The sequence below is a fragment of the Penicillium riverlandense genome (genome assembly GCF_028828495.1).
Source record: "Penicillium riverlandense strain IBT 135883 chromosome Unknown utg000003l_segment0_segment0, whole genome shotgun sequence".
NCBI classification, from domain to species: Eukaryota; Fungi; Ascomycota; class Eurotiomycetes; order Eurotiales; family Aspergillaceae; genus Penicillium; species Penicillium riverlandense.
In genome coordinates this window covers 2211912-2230565 of record NW_026643196.1, presented here as the reverse complement: position 1 = coordinate 2230565, position 18654 = coordinate 2211912, and the positions used below count along the sequence as shown (strand labels likewise).

The 18654-nt window shown below is 51.1% G+C and overlaps 11 protein-coding genes across 11 annotated transcripts; 6 read left to right on the top strand and 5 right to left on the bottom strand.

Annotated features, from left to right (window-relative positions):
- Positions 1-48: 48 nt before the first annotated feature.
- N7474_004558 (uncharacterized protein) lies at positions 49-1659 on the top strand (the record flags this gene model as incomplete). The annotated part of the gene is made up of 3 exons (XM_057195973.1): positions 49-384; positions 456-1457; positions 1513-1659. The coding sequence occupies 3 exons, from the start codon at positions 49-51 to the stop codon at positions 1657-1659; spliced, it is 1485 nt and encodes a 494-aa protein (XP_057053369.1).
- A 281-nt stretch (positions 1660-1940) lies between these two features.
- On the bottom strand, positions 1941-3745 carry N7474_004557 (uncharacterized protein; the record flags this gene model as incomplete). The annotated part of the gene is made up of 6 exons (XM_057195972.1): positions 1941-2134; positions 2202-2361; positions 2412-2523; positions 2578-2659; positions 2716-3280; positions 3338-3745. 6 exons carry the CDS (start codon positions 3743-3745, stop codon positions 1941-1943), a joined length of 1521 nt encoding a protein of 506 aa, XP_057053368.1.
- Positions 3746-4074: 329 nt separating this feature from the next.
- N7474_004556 (uncharacterized protein) lies at positions 4075-5718 on the top strand (the record flags this gene model as incomplete). Its single annotated transcript, XM_057195971.1, has 3 exons — positions 4075-4562; positions 4628-4996; positions 5052-5718. 3 exons carry the CDS (start codon positions 4075-4077, stop codon positions 5716-5718), a joined length of 1524 nt encoding a protein of 507 aa, XP_057053367.1.
- Positions 5719-6086: 368 nt separating this feature from the next.
- Positions 6087-6640, bottom strand: N7474_004555 (hydrophobin family protein; the record flags this gene model as incomplete). The annotated part of the gene is made up of 3 exons (XM_057195970.1): positions 6087-6143; positions 6193-6278; positions 6328-6640. 3 exons carry the CDS (start codon positions 6638-6640, stop codon positions 6087-6089), a joined length of 456 nt encoding a protein of 151 aa, XP_057053366.1.
- A 1189-nt stretch (positions 6641-7829) lies between these two features.
- N7474_004554 (uncharacterized protein) lies at positions 7830-8246 on the bottom strand (the record flags this gene model as incomplete). The annotated part of the gene is made up of 2 exons (XM_057195969.1): positions 7830-8006; positions 8181-8246. 2 exons carry the CDS (start codon positions 8244-8246, stop codon positions 7830-7832), a joined length of 243 nt encoding a protein of 80 aa, XP_057053365.1.
- A 75-nt stretch (positions 8247-8321) lies between these two features.
- On the bottom strand, positions 8322-8806 carry N7474_004553 (uncharacterized protein; the record flags this gene model as incomplete). The annotated part of the gene is made up of 2 exons (XM_057195968.1): positions 8322-8622; positions 8685-8806. Coding segments are annotated over 2 exons (423 nt in total), but the record flags the coding sequence as incomplete, so codon positions are not given.
- A 1129-nt stretch (positions 8807-9935) lies between these two features.
- On the top strand, positions 9936-12246 carry N7474_004552 (uncharacterized protein; the record flags this gene model as incomplete). The annotated part of the gene is made up of 2 exons (XM_057195967.1): positions 9936-10783; positions 10854-12246. The coding sequence occupies 2 exons, from the start codon at positions 9936-9938 to the stop codon at positions 12244-12246; spliced, it is 2241 nt and encodes a 746-aa protein (XP_057053363.1).
- Positions 12247-12510: 264 nt separating this feature from the next.
- Positions 12511-14361, top strand: N7474_004551 (putative transcription regulator (RTG2); the record flags this gene model as incomplete). Its single annotated transcript, XM_057195966.1, has 2 exons — positions 12511-12605; positions 12660-14361. The coding sequence occupies 2 exons, from the start codon at positions 12511-12513 to the stop codon at positions 14359-14361; spliced, it is 1797 nt and encodes a 598-aa protein (XP_057053362.1).
- Positions 14362-14539: 178 nt separating this feature from the next.
- N7474_004550 (uncharacterized protein) lies at positions 14540-15352 on the top strand (the record flags this gene model as incomplete). Its single annotated transcript, XM_057195965.1, has 2 exons — positions 14540-14606; positions 15207-15352. The coding sequence occupies 2 exons, from the start codon at positions 14540-14542 to the stop codon at positions 15350-15352; spliced, it is 213 nt and encodes a 70-aa protein (XP_057053361.1).
- Positions 15353-15488: 136 nt separating this feature from the next.
- N7474_004549 (putative MFS sugar transporter) lies at positions 15489-17202 on the top strand (the record flags this gene model as incomplete). Its single annotated transcript, XM_057195964.1, has 2 exons — positions 15489-15693; positions 15749-17202. 2 exons carry the CDS (start codon positions 15489-15491, stop codon positions 17200-17202), a joined length of 1659 nt encoding a protein of 552 aa, XP_057053360.1.
- A 623-nt stretch (positions 17203-17825) lies between these two features.
- On the bottom strand, positions 17826-18626 carry N7474_004548 (SDR family oxidoreductase; the record flags this gene model as incomplete). Its single annotated transcript, XM_057195963.1, has 1 exon — positions 17826-18626. One exon carries the CDS (start codon positions 18624-18626, stop codon positions 17826-17828), a length of 801 nt encoding a protein of 266 aa, XP_057053359.1.
- Positions 18627-18654: the final 28 nt, after the last annotated feature.

Genomic DNA, 18654 nt, shown 5'->3' with positions numbered 1-18654 from the left:
TTCCGAGCCCTTGTTTCTATCTCATAACCAGCTATACTTGCCTACGATATGGCCGCACATACCCAGGAACTACCTGACAGCCCGGATCCGGCTAGCCATAGGTCCGACGTGAAGAGCACGAACTCGGAGACGTCGATCCACCTCGAACATGTTGTGCAAAAGCCGCCCGGGCAGGATGAGTCGGACGAAGAGACACGGGGAACAGACTCTCCTCGTGATCCACGAAACTGGCCAAGGTGGAAGAAAAATGCCCAAATCTTGATGGTCGCGTTCCACTCCATGATGGGCACGTTCATGGCGGCTGGTATCATCCCCGCTTACGAAGAATTTGCCGAGCAATATAATGTCACCGTTCCAGCTGCCAGTTACTTGACCTCATTTCAGGTATGCGGCGCTTGACTTTCTGACCGTCTTGGCTTTTCCTAAGTTACTGATTACCCGTTTCTTCTTCATAGATTCTCCTTCTAGGCTTATCGCCATTGCTTTGGAACCCGGTGACTGCGGTTTATGGCCGGTATAATGTCAGTCTACTCTCCGTTTTTGGGAGTTTGGTATGCAATATTGGTGGAGCTCGTGCTACCACTTATGGAGGACAAATGGCCACTAGAGTTCTTACAGCTTTCCTTATATCACCTCCTATCGGAAACGGCAGTGGCGTGGTGACAGAGCTGTGTGAGCCTGAGAAACGTGCCCAGAAATTAGGCTGGTGGACTCTGATGACCACAATCGGAACACCTGCTGGTCCATTTTTCATGGGATTTGTGACCAAACATATTGGTGTCCAATGGATCTTTTGGATCTTTGCCATCATCAACTTCGTCCAATTTCTCTTCTACCTAGCTTTTGGTGACGAGACTATCTACAACCCGAAAAACGAGCCCAAGTCCAACGGTATTTTTGGAAAAGTGATCCCTCGCCGGATCAATTCTCACCCGCTCAAGATTCGAGACTTCTTATCGCCCTTTTCCTTGGCCCAATACCCTAGAGTGCTGATCGCGGCATGCGCTCACGCCATCACGTTTTGCTACGGCAATATTGCCCTGATCGTCGAGATGCCTATTGCCTTCGGTGAAAAGTTTCATTTTGATGCACAGCAGATTGGTTTGCAGTTTATTGCAATCATTATCGGTTGTGTGCTAGGAGAGCAAGTAAGCGGGCCCATGTCCGACTGGTTTTTGAAACGCATTCGCCAGACCAGGGGCCAATCATGCCCGGCTGACCGCTTGTGGCTGTCCTATATTGCATTTGCTACTGTAATTACCGGTCTCTTAACCTGGGGCTTTCAGTTGCAGCACGCTACTACCTGGAATGTCACCCCATGCGTCGGTGCTGCCATTGCCAGTTTTGGCAATCAGATGCAGACCACAATTCTCACGACATTTGCAGTCGAAAGTAAAAGGGAGCGATCCGCAGAGGTCGGTGTTTTTGTCAATGTTTGTCGACAGATTTATGGATTTGTGAGTGCTCCGTCTGCCGTTGCCTTGCTGAGAATACTAACCCAAGGCCCATTAGCTTGGCCCGTTTTATTTCCCTGACATGTTCGCTACATTGGGACTAGGAGGAGCCGCCGGTGTAATGTGTGCCATTGTTGCAGGATGCTCTCTCTGCTCAATTATCGCCGTGCATTTTGTGGCAGCCCGTGCCGACCACCATCGTTGAGTGATTCCGTGGAGAATTTAGAGGAGCCTGCCTATGGCCATATGGACACAATCTAATCGGTAACTGTATATAAAGTATCTGGTTCTTTCCGCTATAAGAGCTACGCTGTATCGAACAGAATATCACTTGGATATATGATTTTTCGGTCTATAATGTCTATTTCCTCACCGAGGCATGTTTTGGGCATTGAAAACCGTAACCGGCATGTGTAATCGAGGGTATACTGCAAAATCTCTCACTAGTATTCCAATTACTGCACGGGGCATCGAGGATAACAGTCACTATGGTTCCCAAGGTCCAACAGCTCGCTGCCCTGTCAGTAACTCGGGCTCGCCATCTCCTTGGACGAGAAGTATGTCTTCATGTCGGACTCCAAATTTGTCGACCAAGTACACGCCAGGTTCCGATGTGAAAGTCATACCTGTTTTGAGTAGGGTTTCCACGTTCCCTTTGTGCAAATAGGGACTCTCATGTGCTGTACAAGGTCGGCGTTAGGTCGTGACTGATGGATAGCGAGATATTACGCGGATAGTATTACGCACCTTTAATCCCGATGCCATGGCCGACACGATGTGTGAAGGTTCCCTCATAACCAGCATTGTTGATAACCTCTCGAGCAGCAATATCGACACTGGCCGCAGTGTAGTTTTCTCGCATTTGGTTAATCGATCGTGTTTGAGCCTCAAACACGACATCCCACACCTGACTTCGAGTTAAAAAATGGAGCAGTTCGCGACCAATAGAGCACTGACCTTGAGCTTCTCCTCCATCCGAGGAGACAGCTTCTCCCCCTGGGCCGGTTTTTCCAGGAATGGAGGGAAGAATGTGCGGCAAATATCGGACGAGTAGCCATAGAGGTGTGCCCTATTGTGGCATGAGCTTCGAGGGTGGTGGAATATCTCGGGAAATAGAACATACCCGACATCAATAAGTACAAATGTCTCTGGTTCCAGCACTTTGGAACCATTGGTGCCACCGTGGGGATTAGATGCGTTTTCATCTGTGCTATATTAGCTTGGCCACTAGAACCCACCATGGATATGGGTTTAGACATACCAAAAAGAACTATATCGAAGAAGGGTTCCATACCCGCAGCCCGCAGGGCATTGTCGAGGGCTTCGGCAATATTGGTCTCCGTCAAGCCTGGATACAAGCCTGTGACGAATATGAACAGCTGCTTCCACTTGTAGGGACGGGTGACTAACTCACATTTCCTTACTTGCCGCACTGCTTCAACGGTTCCCGTGTTGACGGCGCGAAGAATTTCAACTTCCTTATCAGACTTGCTCTGTCGCACTTGTTCGACGCGACCTTGCAGTCCAACGACGTCAAATCCGGCGGTAGCCAGGCCGCGCTGGATGAAATCACGCATTTCTTCATCGACCATCAATCGCGGGACTCGATGCAAATCTCCAAACACGCCTGATTGCTGTAGCGTAGTGTACGGGTTCCAATGTTCCTCCCATGGGACAATCTGGATGGAATTGGCAAAAGGCATTCCTAGAAGTCGTGCCCGCTCTGCCTCGAAGGACGGGCATAAAAAGGTCGTGTTGGCCGTGATCTTGCCCGACTCTTCATCCTGCTGAGGGCGCACAATCATCAAGAAAGGCCGTTCTTCGGGCTGAGCTACAATGTCAGTCATAGATTCTGACTGCTCACTCATGTTGAGACAACATACCTCCCACACTTCCCACTCGGGCTGGCTCACATTGCCATAGTATTTGAAAGTATAGCCCGGCTCGACCACAAAGGCATCAACTCCCTCGGCTACCAGCGCATTGGCCAGGCGGTCACGTCGATCTTCAAAGTCCGGGAGAGAGATGGGAGATGCATTTTCAAGGAAAGGAAGACCTGTATTGAGTAGATTGTCGATTGCACATTTCTGAAAACTGGCCACAGCCGAGCGGTGCGGTGCGGGAGGCAGTTCTCCGAAATCCTTATTTCCCAGAAAGCTGTAGTGATAGCCTGCGAGCAGCAAACCCCCGGTCGCAGCGATGCTTGCAAGGCGCGCAAGGGAGAAGGACCTATTGTGCGGGGCCGAGAGGCGCGCCTCAACGTCGTGCACCTCCTGCCTGAGTCCTTTCATGGTTGCTGTTGAGAATAATGGAGGAGCAATTACCTATCACTTCGGCGGGGACGACAGTATCTTATCATCGCAGCGCCTCGGCCTACCCATTCCGGTTGCGTTAACCGGGATTAGGTTCCCACTTCAGGCGGTCCGGCGTGTTCTTAGCTCCCCGCGATGTTTTTCGGCCCACCCCCGTCTCATGCTTGATTGGCCTGATTCGCCTCGACCTGCCCTGGCGAAACCCAATATACGCCACGGAAGCCATTGTTCGATGTGACTCCTCCCGACTGCGGTATATAATGGCCGGGGATCTGCCGAATAATATTTTGGTATCGCAGTCTTTCCGCATGTCCATCATGAGCGAACCGTCGGGGATCGAGCTTGGAGACACACGCGACTCGGCCCAGAAGGCCCCCCAGGAGGATGTCGAGAAGACGGATCCTCTATCTACGGATGCTCATGCGTCCAGTCGTGGGTATTCAAGGGCTTCGGTGGTGTTGATGGTAGTGTTCAGTGGCCTAGCAATTGGATCGGATGGTTTCAACGCGTCGATCATCGGCAACGTGGAGTTGTTGATCGAGGTCATATACCCGAAGTCATTCACGACCGCTGTGGCTGCTCGATTGTCCAATGCATTCATGGTTGGCATGATTATTGGCATGCTGAGCTTCGGCTATATTTCCGACAAGCTTGGCCGCAAGACCGGCGCCGTCCTCACCACCATCATTTTGGTTTTGGGGATTGCGTTGAGCGCGGGTGCCAGTGGACTAACAGATGATGGCATGTTTTGGATGTTGATCATTGCACGCGGTATCGCAGGAGTCGGGGCGGGAGGGTGAGTAGAGCTACTCTTTTGAACGCGTTGCATGTCAAGTCTCTGACAAGATCTTTCTGTGACAGTGAATATCCGGTGGCAGGGGCTGGTGCTGCAGAAGCAACCGATGAGGCACCGGGCATTCGCAAACACCGAGGTTTCATTTTCGCTATGATCGGCGATCTATCCGCTTCCCTCGGCTTTGCCTTTGGTGCACTCGTTCCACTGCTGCTGCTGCTGTGCTTTCATCAGCAAGTTCAGCACTATGAGACCGTATGGCGGGTTGCCTTGGTCATGGGTGTCATTCCTCCCTTATCAATCTTCTGGTTTCGCTATCGGATGGTCATGAGCTCGGCCTACCGGAAAAGCTCTATGAAGAAGCAACGGATCCCCTACTGGCTCGTGTTGAAGAAGTATTGGCGCTCCTTGCTCGGTGTAGCCGGATCCTGGTTCATGTAAGTAATGGGTACCCGTGATCAGGTGTAACTTGACTGACATTCATTGGATCAGTTATAATTACATCTCGTACCCGTTCGGGTTGTTCTCGTCGACCATTGTCGGGCGGGTTAACCCTTCATCTTCCCTGGCTCTCACGATGGCGTGGGGAACATTGATTAATTGTTTCTATATACCGGGCGCTTTTATTGGTGGCTTCTTGTCCGATCGAATTGGGCGCCGCCGAACAATGGCACTGGGATACTTGCTACAGGCGATCCTCGGATTCATCTTGGGAGGTGCATTGGGGCCCATCCAGACGAAGCTGCCACTTTTTATTGTTCTCTATGGGATTTTCCTCACACTTGGAGAGGTTGGTCCTGGTTCTACGATCGTCCTGACCGCAAGCGAGAGCTTCCCAACCGCCGTTCGTGGTCATGCAGTGGGACTGGCAGCAGCCTTTAGTAAAGCTGGAGCTGCCATTGGTACTCAAGTCTTCAAGCCGATCTTGGCAAGCTGGGGAAGTGATGAGACTCGAGGAACACAGGCTGTGTTTCTCATCGGCTCGGGGTTTGCTGTCCTTGGCGCACTTCTAGCATGGTTTGTCCTGCAGGACAGCGACAAAATCCTTGACCACGGCGACCAAGAATGGAAGGATTACCTCGCTGCCCATGGCTATGACCATATTGAATGGGGAGTGGAAGATACTTCAAGCCCAGAAGAAGTCAAGAATTTGGAATAAGTAGTCCGTGGATCTTCAACAGCTCTGCGAAGAAACGAAAGAATGCCAAATTCCAATGATAAGAGGAAAATATATACGAGCAAGGCCAGTGATTTTTGAGTAATACGTTCTATTACAAATGAGCAGATACACAACTGGACGTCCCAGAATTTAGCGACGACAAACAAAAAGAAGCAAACGAGTGGCGCCATCCAGACAGCCGGAGTGGCCTATTCTTGTGCTTGGCCTGGACAACAAATTGAAGGCAAATGGGAAACCCGTGGGTTGCTCAGATTCCTTTCATTTCCATTGTAGAGAAATACGCTGGTCGGTAGCATTCACATCCCCAACAAAAACAAATGGGAAAGGGTACTCTCGCGTTTTTGAGGTTACAGGATGGAGCCCAGGGCAACGCAAGGAACGGCGACACCGACGACGTTGTTGTTCTATCGCGAGTTAATATCACAGAACCAAGTCCTTGAAAGCAATACGTACGGAAGTCGAAGGCGAGTTCTGGCAACAGGCAATGTTTTGCTTGCACTTCTGGTCGATCAACTGGTTCAGGCCCACAATATCGACAGCTGGTAAATTATTAGCTTTGTTCAGGACTCCAATTTGGAAATCGCTCACCGTTGAGACCAAGGTCCTGGCACTGCTCAAACAGACCCAGACCATCACCTCCAGGGCCACCGCCGAGGGCATTAGCCAGGACTCCAGCCAAAGGACCGGTGTTGGCCGAGTTGATATCATGGGTGTAGGTTGCCTTGTTGCAGCACGAAAGCTTCGCGTCATTGCCGCATGCATTCTTGCCCTGAGCCATGGTAGTTTGTCCGCTGATGGGGAATCTGACATTGCTATTGCCAGAGTTTCCGACACCGTTGCCAGACTGAGGCAAAGCCATGGCGGTAGCCGCGAGGCACAGGACGGTCGTGAAGAACTGCATTTTGATTGTTGGTTGCGCAGGACACAAGAGTTGAATGAGTGGCTAGAAAACTGGAACTTGCTTGAGACAGGCTTAAATTGATGACCAAAAACACAGGAAACTCCGCGTTCTTTTATACCTGCATATTAGACTGCCATGCCCTTTAATGTGGACATGCGGTACCACAACAATTCTTCAAAGTAAAATTAATTTATTTGATTGAATCAATAGTGCTGGAAAGTCACCTGTTTCTTACAAAATGATTTCTTTTTCTATGGCTGTATATAAATCATTGAGTGTTACGTGGTACAACTTCGCTGATCATTGAGGGTAACTAGATAGATGTATCTGGTCCTTGTCGATCGAATTGTGTGCCCAACACACGTCATGTAAATCGAATGCAAGAAAAGGTTTCACAACAGGGGCAGATTCTGTACACGTTTATGCTGTACAAAGCAACTCCTTACATATTACATGGCAATTGAACGACTCAAAGTATTCTGTTTTCAATACAGTCGATCTCACTGCGTTTGCACGTCGACCATTTTCCTGTTCCTTACGACCGAAGACCGACGATCAGCGAAATTTAATCATTTCCGTTCAAACTCTGCTATACTCAATAATTGGGAGTGGTATTTCATTACAATTACGATTCTAGGGGTCAAAAAACCTATTCGTGTCACACAGTCATCTTTGTATACTCGGGATGGGGTATGATGTGAGCCTAACCGAACAGCCTCAGATCGGCAGATCGTAAGCATATTCAGCTAATTTAAGGGAAATACATTCAGTAGACTGAGCCTACATTTGCGATCCCAATAATCTGTCTAGGTAACAGGAGCAGAAATATCAAAAATATGTATGTTCAATGTTCATACGTAAACTCGTGCATTCGTTACCAATTCGAGTACCGGCCCCTTGTCTACCATGTGAAGGACTCCTCGACATATTTGACCGACCGGTATTCCTGCCTCATGGCGAGATGGGTCGCTGCTCGCGCCTCTCTTGGCATCGCCATCGGTCCACATACAATGGCAAGACTAGCACCAGCGTCGGCTGCATCCCGGGCACGCTGAAGGATAAGTGATAGAATTATCGGGTCTTCCGGATTTAATCTCACATCCGATCCCATCCAAATCCTCTAGAAGCGCCTCGGCAGTCGCCGTGTTGTAAAATGAAGCCCGGAACTCCTTTCGGCCTAGAGCAGGCTTCAATTCTCCATGGGCCACATCTCGGAAAAAAGCTGCCTGTCATCCGGACCAGATGAGCTCGAAATCTTGAATTTGAGTCCATTCTTCTTCTTGACTTTGGCGATTCCGATCCTCAGCCGAGCGAAGAAGATGGTGTTGGATGTAAGGCACAGCGGACGCAATGCCGGTTCCACCGACTATCATGAGCACGAATTCATACCGCCAAAGGGGAAAGGTGTCCCCATACGGTCCTTCCAGAAGGATCGTTGCGTCAGTTGTTCGTGTGGGCGATTTCAAACATTTATGGCAAAGTTGACGTGTCCATCAATCATATGGGCGAATCCAAAAAATCAACTTCAAGGTTGGGCTACCATCCGTGTCACTGCTTTCTTCCAGTGAGCCTTGATCTCACCATCGCCATAAAGAAGGGGCAACATTGAAATGTCTAACAATTCGTTCGGCTTGTCCAATAATTTCGCAGATGGTCCTTTGAATGAACCAAGCTCATAAGATCAAGCCCCGACCGTAAAGTGATGGCTCTCCCACCATGTAAATCGAAACGGCTGGTACAAGAAGTAATACAGTCCGGCTTCTGCTCGTAAGCGCATGGATGCGGGTGCTACTTCCAAACGCACTACATCTGCTTCTTCATCATAAACCATGCGGCTCACCGAGGGTAGAACTCCTCGAGAGCTGACATGGACGTTGCAATAGCAGAGGCACACAAGCTGTAAAAGGCGATCCAAAGCCCACACACCCACAGATGGCCACAAATAAATACAGTATTCGTGTCCTTCGAATGTAACTCTATGACTAGTAAAAGGGCATGGGTTAGCATCGGAGTCAAACTGAAATCGCAGGAGAGTAGAACTCACTAGAAACATGCAACGAGTATCAGAATGGACAGCACAACATATGTTACCAAGAATATCTCGTATGTCGCGTGGCGAAACCGATCAAACGAGGTGACCAGCAGCAGCAGCAAGACAAAAAATGCCTAGAAATCCATCAGCTAACAGAGATAAGAAACTCAATATCCAGGAGGCTCACCAATATTCCCCATGGGATACAAACCTTCTGAGAGTTCATTGTAAAATGGGTCGGGCCATCAGGAAGCCTAGAAGATGAGCTGGTTCAACAATGCTGACTATCAGAATTGCTGCCATTAATACACACATAGCAAACTCTCGGCCCGTTAATAGCTCTTCAATTGACAGCAAGCACCGTCGGGCCACCTACCAAGGTCGGATTGAACACATGCTAAATATTTCTTCTAAAGGCTGCAAAGAAGTTTGGGGATCGCGCGAGTAGCTAGACGTGATAGTGTCTTTATCACTACTTCATGATTGACCAGTCCTGGTCGCCATGTATGTTTTCCCCTGGTTCCCGAAACGAAAGGTGGTCCTCTAGAAGCGATAGACCGTCTCTTTGACGTCAAGTGTGGCAAGCGCATCGGCAGATCATAGTTCGATTACACGAGGACGACAAGAAGTTCCGACAGGAAATCCAGAGAAAAAAACACATAGAGGAGAAGAGCTCTCCGGAAGTCTACCATTGAGTAAAGCGGATGAATCTACGCCCCAAGTCTGAATAATATCTTGCGTTTACTCCGTTTACATAACAAACCATTGGATGAAGTTCCTTGCCACACGGCCCACCGTTGCTCGTGATTGTGTACATCTAGGGATCATATTCTATCTGCAGCATAGTCCCCAGCCCTTTCTCCACACCCAAAGTTCTCGGTTATCCCCAACTCCACAGCACGGAGGACATCCGAGAAGCGATGTTGCTGCACTACATCCCGCACTAGCTCGGGTAAATGACGAAATCTGATAATGATCGGCCTTGTGTCGGGCCAATGCACTCCGTTGACCTCGTCTCCGGTGGGCCGTGCAGAGCACTCCGGCCGATGCCGTACCTCGCTTGTCTGCCATTGCCTGCCTCAAATCGCAACAGTAACAGCTATTAATGTCGATCCTTACTCAGGAGACCTAGTCAGTGGAGGTTCCAAGTGAAACCAGTACTGACCATTAGGCTAAATCGACCATGACGCGTTGTATAAAGTAGCGCGGAGGTAGGAAAGCAAGACAATTTCCATCTTTCACGTTCGGTCCTTTTGAAATAGGATGATGCGACTCTCTCTTGTCGTACTCAACGCCCTTTGGGCGTCGAGTGCGGTTTTGGCCTCCTCGGTCCAACAGCGCGACTATCACGAACCCACTTCTAAAGGGTTTCGCATGCAGCATGGCTTTGAGACCGTGCTGGTACAGCCATTTGGGTACGATGGCTTCCGTGTCCGCGCATGGCCGTATCGCCCGCCGAGTGGTCAGGAAATTGGGTTCATTTACGATCCACCCCTCGAAGGGCCCGAAAATGGTGACGCCCATGGGATGTCTTTCGATACTGCCTTCAATGGCAACCGGTCCGAGGAGCTTCGTAACGGGAACACAATCGTCCGTACATCCGGCTGGGGCGGCAATCCAGGAGGCTATCGACTGGCTTTCTACCGAGTGGAAACTAATGGCTCAGAGTCCCTCCTCACAAACGAGTATGCACCACTCAAGTCGATCAACCCCCGCTATTACTCCTGGACTGGACCCGGTAGCGAGTTTGCCGCTGCATTCTCATTCAGTACCACGCCAGACGAGCAGATATATGGCACCGGTACCCAGCAAGACCACCTTGTCAACAAAAAGGGCCAGACCATCGATCTGATCAACTTCAACACCCACATCCCCACACCAGTGTTCATGAGCAACAAAGGATATGGTTTCATCTGGAATATGGCTTCCGAAGGTCGCATGGAATTTGGTCAGCTGCGCAACCGATTTACTGCGGATTCAGCGACAGTCGTCGACTACGTGATCTTCTCGTCAACCCCCGGTGACTACGACACGCTACAGCAGCGCCTCTCTGCCCTCACTGGGCGTGCACCAACTCCCCCGGACTGGTCTCTTGGTTATATCCAATCCAAGTAAGTTATTTTGCATTTCCATATTGTCGCATGCTCGCAGACTAATGTGTTTGTCTTCTCGACTTCACAGGCTACGATATGAGAATCAGACCGAGGTGGAGCTGCTGGCTCAGCATTTCCATGCAAGCCAAATTCCAGTTTCGCTGATCGTCATTGACTATCAATCTTGGGCTCAGCAAGGTGATTGGGCTTTGGATCCACGCCTCTGGCCTGACGTTTCGGGGATGGCGCAACAGGTGAAAAGACTGACTAACGCCGAGATGATGGCCTCCCTGTGGCCCAGCGTGGCGGACAACAGCGTGAACTACCTGGACATGATTTCCCAGGGATTGCTCTCGGCCACCCGCACCGGCCCGGGCACTACGGACTCGTGGAACGGATCCTACATCCGCAACTATGACTCCACAAACCCTGCAGCACGCCGTTTCCTATGGGACACATTGAAGCGAAATTATTATGATAACGGTATCAAGAACTTTTGGATTGACCAGGCCGATGGAGGTTCCCTGGGTGAGGCGTATGAAAACAACGGTCAAAGCACCTATATCCAATCAATCCCTTTCGATTTGCCAGATGTGCTGTATGCTGCTGGCACTCAGCGCAGCGTTGGCAAGCTCTATCCATGGGCTCACCAGCAGGCCATCGAGGAGGGCTTTCGCAATGTCACCTCCACCGATCTAGGTTCAGCATGTGACCATCTCTCCCTGAGTCGGTCTGGATATATCGGCTCCCAACGGTTCTGCAGTATGATCTGGTCCGGCGACACAACTGCTGTGTGGGAGACGTTGAGCGCCCAAGTGGCTAGCGGATTGTCGGCCGCAGCCACTGGCTGGGGCTGGTGGACGATGGATGCAGGCGGTTTCCAAGCCGATCCCACGGTATGGTGGAGTGCCAACATCGACACGCCAGAGTATCGCGAGCTGTATGTCCGCTGGCTACAGTGGGCGACCTTCCTCCCCTTCATGCGCACCCATGGCTCCCGGGAATGCTACTTCCAGGATGCGTATACCTGCGCAAATGAGCCCTGGTCCTACGGAGAACAGAACACACCTATCATTGTCTCCTACATCCACCTGCGATATCAGCTGGGGGCTTACCTACGCACAATATTCGACCGGCTGCACAAGACGGGTCGCATGATCATGCGCCCGCTGTACATGGACTTCGAGCGAAGTGATCCCAGCGTCGGCCCGTGGACGCAGATGAACACCAATGTGACCACCCAGCAGTACATGTTCGGACCACGATTGTTGGTGAGCCCTGTGACGCTCCCGAATGTGACGGAGTGGTCGGTCTATCTCCCACAGACAGCGGACAATGCTACCCAGCCGTGGACGTATTGGTGGACTAACAAGACCTATGCTGGCGGCCAAACGGTCACGGTTCCAGCGCCTGTGGAGCACATCCCTCTCTTCCATCTGGGTAAACGTGCGGACATTCTCAATGGGAGCGTCTTCGCCTAAAGGTGGAAACGAAATGACGGACTGTACTTTCCATTTCTTTGCTTATTAGAATCCAAATAGCTAGGACAATCTCGAAATTTGACATTTATCAGGATTGATGAAGATGCTTGCTGTAGAAATAGTAATTAACTAGTTGTACGTAAAAAGTGCGCCTTATAACCTAGGCGGCAACTGCACCCCACAGGCAGAAATGATGTCACCACCATCTTTTTTTCATTCTGGTCGATCGCAGTCAACATAACTACCACGCCAGCCACCAACATCATGGGTGGTGGTAACAATATTCCGCCGGTACTATCTGGCCAGAATGCCAGTCCTGATCAGAATCCACATCTGCATGCTGTGGTCGACTTGGGCAGGTGAGGACCTCATCAGTCCGTCGAATGGACGCGTTTTGTGCTCACTGATACTAGCAATGGCATCCGCTGCTCCATTTCAGACCTTTCTTCCCCGACGACCCGGGTGCTGCCGACTGCTCACTTTCATCGAATAAATATCTCCCTCTATGAGGCCCAAATCGATTCCGAGACCGGCCAGCGCATCCCAATCCCGCAGTCCGTGATCGACCGGGTAGTCAGCGGCATTGTCCGTTTCCAGATTATCTGTGTCGAAATGGGGGTGCCGTCTCAGAATATTCGCATCATCGCCACAGAGGCTACTCGGACGGCGATCAATAGCGCCGCGTTTGTCGATGCCATCTTCACCAAGACTGGTATTTCAGTACAGGCGCTACGAAAAGAGGAGGAAGGCATTGTTGGCGCGTGGGGCATTGCTAGCAGCTTCTCAGATGTCGAGGGCCTAGCACTCGATTTGGGGGGTGGAAGCATGCAAATGACCTGGATCATCTCCCACTCAGGGAACGTGCACATGAGTCCGCGTGGGTCAGTCAGTTTCCCGTATGGCGCAGCAGCATTGACGCAGAAGCTCGCCGATCTCGAGCGTGGGAAGAGCAAGAAAGAAGCGCAGAAGGCCCGAGAGCAATTCCGGCATGAAATGGCCAGCCAATTCCGGGAAGCATTTGAAGCTCTGGATGTCCCTGAGCCTCTGCTGAAGAGGGCCCGGGAGCAGGGAGGATTTCCGCTATATTTGTCGGGCGGCGGATTCCGAGGCTGGGGATATCTGCTGTTGTATCTGCATCAGACGCGCGGTCGCAGCTATCCTATCTCCATAATCAATGGCTATTCCGCACCGAAGGCAGACTTTGAAGACACCGAGACCCTTAAGGACGTTGCTCGCACCGCCCACACGATCTTCAGGGTGTCCGATCGCCGGCGCAAGCAAGTGCCATCGGTTGCATTCTTAGTGAATGTACTCGCCGAGTCGTTGCCCCACGGAATTAGGGAAGCCCATTTTTGCCAGGGAGGTGTCCGAGAAGGCGTGCTGTTTCGTGAGATGTTGCCTATTGTCCGTCAACAGGATCCTCTTGAGGTTGCAACCGCTCGCTATGCGCCTCCGTCAGCACAAGGCATTGCCTCTCTCCTGTTAGCTTCGCTTCCCCGGCCTTCTTCAACTCGATCTGTCGCTTCCTCCATTACCATGCATCTCATCCAGGCATTTGCAAATGCTCTCTACGTGCATGCGACCATGTCCAAAGAACTATCTTCTAGCGCCGCTCTCTATAGTACCAGTACGGGGATCATGTCCTCTACTCATGGGATCCCCCATTCCCATCGTGCTCTTTTGGCGTTGATGCTCCAAGAGCGATACGGTGGGGAACTACCGCCTCGTGACATGGACTTCAAATCGCACCTGCAGGCGATCCTGGCCCCGGATGAGGTCTGGTGGACTCGATATCTGGGAAAGCTGGGTCTTGTTTTAGCCCAGCTCTATCCAACCGGATCCATTGATACGTCTAAGCCGCGCATCGCCCCTGCGGCCCGATGGGCAAAGGATTTTGGGAAAAAGAAAAACAAGGAGGGTGTTCGGCTGGAGATTGCAATTCAAAGAGTGGATTATGACCCGACACATTTGAAGGAAGAACTCAAACAAGACGTGCAGAAAATTGAGAAAGTTGGTAAGCGGAAGAATTGGATCGGCGGAAGGGACGGCTGGGGAATGAAGGTTCAGGTCTCCGTCGTGGAGGAGGACATTCTGGCCACGCATAGAGAGCCGTGAAACAGATCACATACAGGATCGGGGTGGCTGCTGTGATTTACGCTGTATGGGAGGAGCCATTTCCCTGGCTTCTCCGTGGCATTCTAGCCTTGCGTTTTTGGCAAGGTCGCAAGTTGCGGCTGCACTCTGTTCCTCTGATCTGCTCGTAAGATGCCCGGAATAGGACAATACATACAATATGGGTCTTGTGAATCAGTCTGGGTTCTACGAACTTTCATTCCGCGTGATCAAACCAAAGACCTCCGGTCAGGTTGGAAGTCAATTGTATGTAGGATCCGCAATACATGTGCACTTGCTCCAGACTGGATGTCTATGGGGACGAAATAAGCTATTATCAGCAAGATCCGCGAGTATTTCCACGCGACCCTAGCCCATGACCAGCCTCTGGAGGGGATATGTTGTCGTATTTCCCCTTTCATCTCCCAAAGCTTACGCTATGGGATTCATCAAGCAGCCAAGCTCACAAGTATATTATGCTTCTACTTCTGGGGTAACATCGGCGTGAATCCAACAGCAAAGTAGTACGTCCCACGACTGTTATCATGGCCCTAGACAAGATGGGCGAAGAGCAATAAGATGCCGTCGGCCGGTTCCGACGGATCATGGTGGATCACTTTTGGCATTGAGTTCTGTTGGCGAGAAGTTAACGGCCCATCATGCCCTTGGTCGGACGCACCCAGGATTCGCAACTTGGGATTGAGTTTCCTGGGGTAGTGTTTCTATACAAACTGGGGTCCCGGCTGGGGTCAAGAACGCAGCCCAGGGGGCGAGCCACTCCGTTAAGCTAATGCAAATTCAACCTTCGGACTCAAAATGCAGGATTAGCTCCACAATCCGAGAACCAGGTCGGCCTGCAGCCTTCTTGGTCATTTCACACACCAATAACGGTGGCGACAGCCCCGGGTCCCTGTGGAGTGCAGACCCACCCCCGGTGGATGCGCCCGAACTTGCGATCTCCCGACGGACGGAGTTGGCCGCCAGGCTTGCTTAGAAGCTGCTCCATCGAGCATACATATGCGCTCCAATTCCAAGATGGCGATGATTTGGCGGGGCAGCTCGCTTGCGGGTATGGCATAATATCTTGTTCATCTTATAACAACTTCTTTCTCATCATCATAACATACATCATGGCGCCTTACTTCGGCCTTCGCGGGACCGCGCTCAGTCGGGCAATTATCTGGCTGGTCGTGTGCCCGGCATTCCTCACATATGGATACAACCAGGGCGTAATGGGCGGCCTATTAACCCTCAAGTCGTTTGCTGTGACCTTCCCTGAGATGAACACTCTTACCACCCACGGGGCGCAGAAACACTACAATTCGAACATCCAGGGTAAGTACGTCAAGTTGCCATGATGGCTGTTTCTAAAATCTAGCACTTCTTATAGGAACCGTGGTCGCATTGTACGCAGTCGGAGGAATCTTCGGTTCTCTCGCGTGCATTCATCTGGGTGATGTGCTAGGACGGCGGCGAATCATCTTCATTACCTCCGGTATTTCCATCATCGGCGCTGTCTTGATGGCTATTTCTTTCTCAATGGCCCAGTTTATCGTGGCACGGTTGGTTCTCGGGTATGTCTCTTCTCACTTCCAGCCAGGACCTCTCTCTTGCGGCTCTCCTGCGTCTTTTGCGTTTTCCCTAATCAAGATTTCCAGATTTGGCACTGGAGGTTACGTGGCGACAGTACCCGTATGGCAAGCAGAGATCTCGAAGGCGACAAAACGTGGCGCCCACGTCGTCACGGATGGAATTTTCATCGGCGCGGGTATTGCAATCTCTCTCTGGATCGACTTTGGCTTCTACTTTGTCAAGGGAAATTCGGTCTCGTGGAGGTTTCCCCTGGCTTTGCAAATCTTGTTGTCTTTGATGGTTATGATCTTCATCATGATCTTCCCTGAATCTCCCCGTTGGCTGGTCAAGAAAGGCCGCGTGCCAGAGGCTCGGCAGATCCTGGCTGCCCTGGCAGACGACGAGCCAATGTCTTCGCAGATAACCGACGAAATCCGGGATATCGAGACTTCACTTGCCCTTTCCGGATCCGGATCGTTTAAGGATTTGACCAAGATGGGCGAACAGCGATTGTTCCACCGTACTGTTCTCGCTGCCCTGGGTCAGACATTCCAGCAGATCTGCGGAATCAATCTGATCACTATCTATGCGACCACGATTTTCCAACAATATCTCGGTCTAGATGCGTTGCAATCGCGTATTTTGGCAGCCTCAATGGTTCTGACACAGCCACTAGGCGGTTTCCTGGCCTTCTTTACTATTGATCGATTAGGACGGCGGCCGCTGATGCTGTGGAGTGCCGGTGGCATGGCCGCCTCGATGGCAATCCTCGCGGGTACTACATCAGTCCCCTCCAATACCGGCGCCGTGATCGTTGCTGTTGTCTTCTTGTTTGTCTTCGAATTTATTTTCACAGTTGGATATTCGGGCCTGACCTTCCTATACGCAACAGAAGTGGCACCTCTGCAGTTGAGAGCGGCCATCAGCGCCGTCTCGACCGGTGCAGTTTGGATATTCAACTTCTTGTTGGCAGAAGTAACACCGGTCGGGTTTGACTCGATTCAGTGGCGGTACTATATTATCTTCGCTGTGATTAATGCCGCAATTGTGCCGATTGTCTACTTCTTCTTTCCGGAAACCAATGGTCGTTCACTCGAGGAGATCGATGAAATCTTCCTACAGTCTCGTTCTATTTTCGACCCGCCTCGTCTGGCGCGCACCCTGCCGAAGATGCACGTTGCGGATAACCGCGGCGTGGATTTTGACATGACCAAAGGTGGGGAGAGCGATTATGATGAGACAAAAGAAGCAGCGAAGGTCCAAGCAGGATAGGACGACAAACATAGGTATTGCTATTCGGATACTTGGACATATTGCATGGGTTTCCTTGTGAGTTTATCGGAGTATGTATATAGGAACAGTTTGGAAAGCAACGTACAAGACTGGCTTAGGTTGTCCCATTTGTGCGTATACAATTTCTTTTAGTATATGGCGTAATAGGACCCGCCGCTAAGGGCGATATTCGGGATCGCTGGTTTGTTCATCTCGGCAGATTGGCATGTCGGCAAGCCTCGGCTGGGCAGTGTTCATCCGACACTTCGGGGAGGTTCCGATCACAGCCATCATTGCGGGTCGCTGGACGGGCTAGCCCCAAACAGTATGGGCGGATGCCTGCGTCTTGAAATCCATAATCTTGAATTTCTCCTTCAATTTTAAAAAGACCTACTACTGGTTGCTTCCATATTTGATTCATATAGAATAGATCGCATTATCACTGGATTGGATTGCACAAAGTACGCAGCGCCCAGATAGCAGACCATATTTTGAGGGGCATTACTGAAATAGTTATAAGTGCCATCACAACGAAATTTTGATTCACAAACGTCCTTTCCCGTTGGTTCGAGTTACACAGCGGACAGCTAACATAGTAGACATCCTTCCAGGGAAGGATCCGATTACCGAACACAATATCCTCCGTCAATGCGCATGTCATTACCGGTCATGTAGGTGCTCGCATCACTGCACAGATACACGTAGGCACCCTTGAGCTCCTTCGCCTGACCGTTGCGGCCCATCGGAATCATCGAAAGCCAGAGATCCTGAATGTCTTTCTCAACAAAGTCCGACAAGCCCGTATCGATGTAGCCAGGGGAGATACTGTTGACACGGGCAAAGTCGCGCCACTCATTGGCCAGCGAACGCGCCATGTGGATGCAGCCTGCTTTCGCGACGTTGTAAGATGTCTGCTCCTGAGGGAAGTTGGCGATGAGGCCAGACATGGACGAGGTAATGACGAAACTGCCGGTGCCACGCTCCTTGAAGTGAGCACCGACGGCCTTGGCGCAGTGGAAAGTACCCGTCAAGTCCGTCTGGATCACCTCCTCCCAGTCCTGGACCGAGCCGTCAAGGATGCCACTGCTCGCCGTTTTGCCCGCATTAGCGATGAAAGCATCGATCTTTCCAAAGTCCTTGACCACTGTATCGACAAAGCCTTTGACGCTGTCCCAGTTTCCAACATCGCATTTGTAGGCCTTCGACTTCACGCCGTAGGTCTCTTGAAGATCCTTGGCGTTCTGTTCTCCGCCCGCTGCACGAGAAGAGTACGTTATGGCGACGTCGGCGCCCATTTCAGCGCACCCGCGAGCAGCTTCGATGCCCATTCCGCGGGGCCCTGAAGCTCCGGTGACCACCACAACTTTGCCCTTGAGGCTGAGGAGTTCCACTAGGCTATCGGATTTGGGGACGGGGATCGGCATGGTGGTGGTGGAAGACAATTGAGGTTGG